Raw genomic sequence first — 7558 nt, forward strand, 5'->3', positions numbered from 1 at the left:
CTTGTTCATGGATTGGAAGAATTAACATCATTAAAATGTCCATACTACCCAAAGCAATTTATAGGTTCAATGCAATCCCCATCAAAATACCAACAACATATTTCACAGAACTAGAACCAATACTTCAAAAGTTCATATGGATCCCCAAATAGCCACAGCAATTTTGAAAAAGGACAAAATAGGTGGGATCACAATACCAGATATCAGGTTATACTACAAAGTGACTGTAATCAAAACAGCCTGGTACTGGCACAAGATCAGGCAGATAAATCAATGGAAGAGAACCCAGAAATGGACCCAAGGCAATGTGCTCAATTAATATTTGACAAAGGTTGCAAGAGCATACAGTGGAGTAAAGACAGCCTCTTTAATAAATGGTGTTGGGAAAATTGGACAGCTACATGCAGAAAATTTAAACTAGATCATCATTTTACACCATACACAAAAATAAACTCAAAATGGATAATAAAAGACATAAATGTGACCCGTGAATTCATAAAAATTCTAGAAGAAACTGTAGGCAACAAAATTTCAAACATCATACATAGCAGAATTTTCACTGATACATCACCTAAGGCAACAGAAACAAAGGAAAAAATGAACACATGGGACTACATCAAACTCAAAAGCTTCTGCACAACAAAAGAAACAATCATCAAAATGGAAAGACAACCCACTGTATGGGAGAACATCATTGCCAATGATATATCAAATAAGGGGTTAATTTCATATATAGAGAGAGTGTTCATACAACTCAACAAAAGGAAGACAAAAAACCCAATCAAAAAATGGGCAGAGGAGCTGAATAGACACCTCTCCAAACAGGACATACAAATGGCCAAGGGACATATGAAGAAATGCTCAACATCACTAATCATCAGAGAGATGCAAATTAAAACAACAATGAGGTGTCACCTCACACCTGTCAGAATGGCCGCCATCAACAAATCATCAAACAACAAGTGTTGGCGAGCGTGTGGAAAAAAGGGGACTCTAGTACACTGCTGGTGGGAATGCAGACTGGTGCAGCCACTATGGAAAACAATATGGTGTTACCTCAAAAAATTAAAAATTGAACTTTCATTTGACCCAGTGATCCCACTTCTAGGAATATACCCTAAGAAGCCTGAAACACCAATCAGGAAGAATATATGTACCCCCATGTTCATAGCAGCACTATTTACAATAGCTAAGATCTGGAAACAGCCCAAGTGTCCATCAGTAGATGAATGAATAAAAAAAGCGGTGGTACATATACACAATGGAGTACTATGCAGCGGTAAGAAAGAAAGATCTCTTATCCTTTGAGACGACATGGAGGGATCTGGAAAGTATTATCCTAAGTGAAATAAGCCAAGCAGAAATATACAAATACCACATGATCTCACTTATATACAGAATATAATGAACATAACAGTCTGAGGAATACAGTAGACCCAGAAACATGGAAGTAGGGCACAGACTGACATCCCTCAGAAGAGGGGGAGGGGGGGTGGGGAGAGATAAACCGCAGAACTTATATGCATGTATGCATAACCAATGGACATGGACAACAAAACCGGGGAGGGGAGGTGGGTGGGGGTGGGGAGGAGGGTGTCAATGGGGTAAAAAAGGAGAAACATCTGCAACAAAAATAAAAATTAAAAATTGCCCTGGCCAGTTTGGCTCAGCGGTTAGAGCGTCGGCCTGCGGTCCGGAGAGACCCGGGTTCGGTTCCCGCTGGGGGCACATACTTCTGTTGCAGTTTGTCCCCGGCCCTGGTTGGTCGTGTGGGTGGCAGCCACTCGATGTGTCCCTTCACGACGATGTTTCTCTCTCTCTCTCCCTTCCTCTCTCTCCCTCCCACTCTATCTGTACAAAAAAATGGAAAAATATCCTCGGGTGAGGATAAAAAAAAAAATTAAAAATTAAATCAAAAGTAACCACACAGGATTGCCTGATCATAAATTCCTAACTGGGAAGGTCATAGCAGGTAATCATATCCCAGGCCATATCTTCCATAGCAAAAGTCAGTCTTTACCTTAAGCAAACCCTGTTCATTGCTTGTACACATCCAGTAACATGACTTTGAAATGTCAGTGTTACCTTTCCAAACCCCTGGTGGGCATAACCACCTGGCAAGGTACCCAGTGGAGCACTATTACTCTGAAATTCCTCCTCTTCTTGTTGCCCATATTCTATTTCTATTTACTACCGATGTTAAATATTAACTATTCTGTAGCCACCAATGTAAAAAAAAAAAAAAAAAAAAAAAAAAAAAAAAAGATGTGTCCATTTTACTCTCTATCCAATCCTAGAAATGTCCCTGCTTTGCTTTCTCTCACCTCCTCAATTCACCACCAATGGGTTTCCTGTGCCTTCCTTCCATCCTCTCCTTTGATTCTAAATGTACAAAATAAACTGCAAAACTGCCATTCTTCAGAGCATTTTCTCAATCCCTTGAGATCTTGCTCTGGGCGTGTCCTCAAAAATTTGGCTCGAACTCTTATAAAATTTGTCTATAGGTTTGGATGTCCTTTTGTTGACATGTTGGTATAAACAATGACATCACTGCCTACCAGCTATAATAATGTTTCCTCACCCACACTCACCAGATTATGACATCCAGAAGTCGACCATAGGCCATACTTATGCTCCCCTCATTCGAGCCTCTTGAGCAAACCACATGGGGCATGAAGTAAACAATGTCCCCTATACCACTGAAGTCACTTTTACTGCTTCCCCCATTACTGGTCTTCTCATTCCCCACCTATACCTCCACTTGAGTCCTTGGTGTCCTGGTTTTACTACAAAGAGTTTAAAGGTGTGTGTGGTTTCTGTTGGGCATAGACTGGTACTGCTATGAATGTTATTATTTGTAAAAGAAGCTTGAGTAGTCACGGGTGGGAAAAGGTGGTGGTCCCTCTGAGTTCTGTGCTTCTGCTTAGCTCTGCCTGACTCTGAAGAGGGAGGGTCTAGGGAGAAGTGCCTATTGACAGCAACAGGTTCACAAAAATGTCAGAGACCATGGCCTGAAGAGCAGAGCTAGCTTCAACTCTACCTGAGGAAGGAGCGCTGTGTCATGGAAAGGCTGGACACTCGGATAGCCCTGCACTTGAAGTGATGCCCCGCACCCACCAGATGGGGCTTTTCTTAACATTTCTCCATAAATTTTTGTTTTCTAATGTATGAAATAGAATACTAATCTCCACCCTGCAGAATTGTTATGGCAGCAAGATGATCTAAATTGGTAAATGTCTGGACACAAAGTTAGGTGCCTAGGAATGTTAGTTACCTGAACTAGGAAATGAACTTTGGTCAGGTACTAAGAGATCTACAGTAATTCCTGATACAGGAAGGACAGAAAGTGGGCAGGAAATATTCACTATCCAAGCATTATTTTACTGTCTGAAATCACAAATGCTGGAATAGAAACAGAGGAAGTAGTGATGGGTGTTTCTACAGTCCCTTCTGTGTATTTAACGCCTCCTCTGTAGCAACTTCTGAAACCCCTGCTTTAACTCTTTGGTTCGAAACCCATATACAACAGGGTTCAAAGCAGGGGGTATGAGGTGGTGAAGGACATTGAGCAGGATCAGGATGTCCATAGGCACCTTCTTCCTGGACACATCTGTCAACACCACAACCAGCAGGATGGTGCTGAAGAAGAGGATGAGGATGAAGTGGGAGCCACATGTGCTCAGGGCTTTGGCTGCAGCCCCCTCGGCCTTGAACCTAAGCACAGCTCTTAGAATGAAGGTGTAGGAGAGGAAGATGAGGATGAAATCTGAGCCCAGTAAGGTCCAACCAGCCACAAATTGGTAGATTCTGTTCAGGGTGAAATTGTCACAGGACAGCCTGGACACAGACAGGTTGGCACAGATGCAGTTCTCAATGACATTTTTTCCACAATAACGCAATCGGGCAGAGAGAATGGGGACTGGAGAGAGCAGCAAAGCATTCCGAGCCATGATAAAAACACTAGCCTTGGCCACAAATTGGTCCGTGATGATGGATGGATATTGTAGTGGGTGACAGATGGCCACATAGCGGTCATAGGCCATGACCATGAATGTGCAGGACTCCATGGCAAGAAAACTGTTCATGATGAACATCTGGAGGAAGCAGGCAGAGAAGCTGATGGACCTGAGGTCAAACCAGAAGATGACCAGGACCTTGGGGATGACGGTGAGGCAGAGCACCATGTCCAGCAGAGAGAGGAGGCTGAGCAGGTAGTACATGGGCTCGTGCAGAGAGACCTCCAGCCAGATGGTGATCAGGAGGGTGGCGTTGGCCCCCATGGCCAGGAGGAAGAGGAGGCTGAGGGGCAGGGACAGCCAGTGCTGCCAACCCTGATAGTTAGGGAAGCAGATGAGGAGGAATTCAGAGACTGGAGCAGTGGAGTGGTTGCTAGTTGATGCCATGAGATAAATCCTAAGATGAGGACATTTCACCTGGGTTGATGTATGACGAGATACATAAATTAGGTCAGTAGAAAATGAAGTTATGAAAATATTTGCAAACACATACTCATCCACAAAACTGATGAGATATAGGTCAACAATCTCAAATGAAGACCAAGTTGAGTGAAGATAAATATGATGGGAGAGGGCTTGGGTAATTATTTTTTAATTTTATTTGGAAAAACAAAAAAGACAGACTAGCCACAGGTTTAGAAAAAGACAATGAGAAGAATTACCTATTGAAACATCCTGTAAAGCTACAAATTTGTTCCTAAGAAAGATTGACATGTGATAGTGACAGAGCAAATTGACTCATTATAGGTTCCACAGGCCAGAAATACTCACAGTTTACAGAGTAATCCAGAATTTTAAAGACGTCATAAAATTGTATTTAACTGCATGTTCTCTCAGTAAGTTTTGCTGACATATTTTGTTAGATAGTAGCCCAAAAAAATTAGTGTTCCTCACTTTTATTACACACCAAAGTAAATTTGAGGTGGGAAATTTAAGATATAAATGATATTCTTGATCCTATGATTTAATTTTTAAAAATAAAAGTAAACATTAATTAAATATAAAGAGGGCCCTCCCAAGCACTCCTATCCTTCTGACTTATTTTACCTCTAGGACAAACCATCCTGGACATTCTTCATTCAAACCTACACAAGTTATGCTCAAAGGAAGGCTGTTTTCAAAGGTGGCTGTTTTAGCCACCAACCTTGAAGAAGCACTTAGTAGGCATGTTCAATGTAGGAGCCTCAGTTAATCCACCCATTGCAATCAAGTTTTCTAATTTTCCACATTCTGTTCAAATGCTAAATCCTCTGCTCTCTGAGCAGACGACCTCTCCAACTGCTTCCAAAGACAGCAGAGGCTCCAGTGCAAGTTCCTCTGTTTCCCACAACAGACTCACAGATCCATCGATACCTCTACCCTCACATGCATCTCTGCATCTTGTCAACTTGAGGATCTACCCTCCCCCTAATTCCTATCCCCCCACCTCTAGTTTGTATTCTATCCACCCTGACCTGGTAATTATCCAGTCAATTTTCCTAATATGTTTTTAATTGATTTTTTAGAGCGAGAGGGAGAGAGAGAAACATTAATGTGGAAGAGAAACATCTACCAGCTACCTCTTGCATGCCCCCCACTGGGGATGGAGCCAGCAACCTGGGGCATGTACCAGTGTGTGGGACAATGCTCAACCAACTGAGCCACACTGGCCAGAGTTATTCAGTCAATTTTCTGTGTATTCATGCAATCCTTTCCTAGTTCCTTCCTATGGATATTCAAAATGCTCAAGTCTCTCAAATCTTAAGAAATGTATACCTCTATCCCACATCCCATTGGTATCAAGACCCTGATTTCAGTTTTGAACAAAGATATCACATCTCTATCTCTTGTTCCTCTTCTTTTTAGACTAAAACTTAAGGAACCAAAGGAGGCAAAGGATATGTCAAAGGAGACAACAGTGAGATTCAACAGTTCAGCTGAGAAGTGATCAGTGTATGAATAGATGGCTCTGGAATGGATCTGAGGGTATAGAAAAGGGCTGTCTTTTACTGTCATAATTACATTAGCATAAACAGAGATTAGACTGAGTCATTTTACAAAGAAAGAGAGCATAGAAGTTTTTAAATTTTATTGTCTCTTCTGGATTAAATGACCAAATAAATTTTACAACACAGAAGACAGGCTTTGAAAAAACTTAGTTTATGTTGTAGAGGCAGAGATGGGTCCAATTTTGATATATTGCATTTATAGTGTCTATAGTGTCTATAAGCTAAAAATGACTATGAACTACTGGAGAAAAGAGTTGGAATTCATTTGAAAGCTTGGAGTTAAAGGTAAAGAATTGGAAACTATCAGCACATAGGGTATATTTCAAACCATCACTGTCCTTATTTCTTATCCTTTACTCCTCCTCTCTCTTTTTGTTTTTGGTCTCATTCTGCCACCCCTGAAAGATCTCTTTTTTAGCCCCTTGTTCTTTTTCCTGCCCCTAAAGTAGTGCCTGTCTGTGATTACCCTTCACAAACCCCAGTCTCTGATCCATCCAGCTCCCTGTCCTCATTTCTTCATTGCATCACAGAGAACTATTATAATTAAGCTGACCTTTCTGCTACCTGGATTTCATGAAGGAGAATGTATGTAATCTAGAAAAATAAAGGAGAGGTTAAAGGTTTGGTTCAGCAAAAAGGGCATCAGATGCCTGGATATAGTGCCAGATGGAAGTACAGACATGAATATGAGTCAAAGTTTTTATATATTCAGTTAATAAGAACTATTAGAAATGTACTGCCTACTAAAAGACACAACAGGGATTAGAGAGGAAGTGGTGACTCTTCTATTCTGATTTTTCCAGAGTCAACCATGCTTAGAATATTCACTGTGCCTTGGTTTAAGGAACATTTTCTAAAGTGTATGTCACAGAAGAAGATGGCCAGGATAAAGAGGCTCTTGAAACTCATCATGAAAAACAATTTGGGAAAGTAAAGGTATTTTATATCACATGGGATGCCTTCCACGTGTATGATTCTACTTTCAAGAGGAAGAGATAAAAACTAGGACCCTAAGAGAAAATCACAGGGAAAATATCTGTTTTTGTTCAATATGAGTCCTGTATAATAATCAGTAAAGAGCCCTGGCTGGTTTGGCTCAGCGGTTAGAGCATAAGCCCACAGACCAATGAGACCCAGGTTTGATTCCAGCCAAGGGCACGTACCTCAGTTGCGGTTTGTCCGCAGTCTGGGTCACGCGGGAGGCAACCAGTCCATGTGTCTCTCTCACATCAATGTTTCTCTGTCTCTCTCTCTCTCCCTCCCTCCTATTCTATCTAAAAGATAAATGGAAAAATATCCTCAGGTGAGAATTAAACAACAGTAAGAAGGAGAAGGAGAAGGAGAAGGAGAAGGAGAAGGAGAAGGAGAAGGAGAAGGAGAAGGAGAAGGAGAAGGAGAAGGAGAAGGAGAAGGAGAAGGAGAAGAAGAGACCTGCTCTCTAGCTAACATTACGCTGCTGGAACATGTTGGGTAAGGCAATAACCATATCTCATCACCAGCTCTCTCCCTGAGCCTCATGGGCCTGGGTGTCCAGTGTCATATTAAACTCCAAAC

General features: G+C 41.6%; 1 protein-coding gene across 1 annotated transcript; it reads right to left on the reverse strand.

The window, feature by feature from the left end:
- Positions 1-3458: 3458 nt before the first annotated feature.
- On the reverse strand, positions 3459-4403 carry LOC118628884 (olfactory receptor 56A1-like). The gene has a single exon (XM_036259877.1). The coding sequence runs from the start codon at positions 4401-4403 to the stop codon at positions 3459-3461; it is 945 nt and encodes a 314-aa protein (XP_036115770.1).
- Between the last annotated feature and the right edge of the window lie 3155 nt (positions 4404-7558).

This window comes from Molossus molossus, unplaced genomic scaffold, assembly GCF_014108415.1.
Source record: "Molossus molossus isolate mMolMol1 unplaced genomic scaffold, mMolMol1.p scaffold_m16_p_13, whole genome shotgun sequence".
Classification (NCBI taxonomy): Eukaryota; Metazoa; Chordata; class Mammalia; order Chiroptera; family Molossidae; genus Molossus; species Molossus molossus.

Coding starts and splice junctions, on each gene's coding strand:
- LOC118628884 (XM_036259877.1), bottom strand. CDS start 4,403: ATGGCATCAACTAGCAACCACTCCACTGCTCCAGTCTCTGAATTCCTC.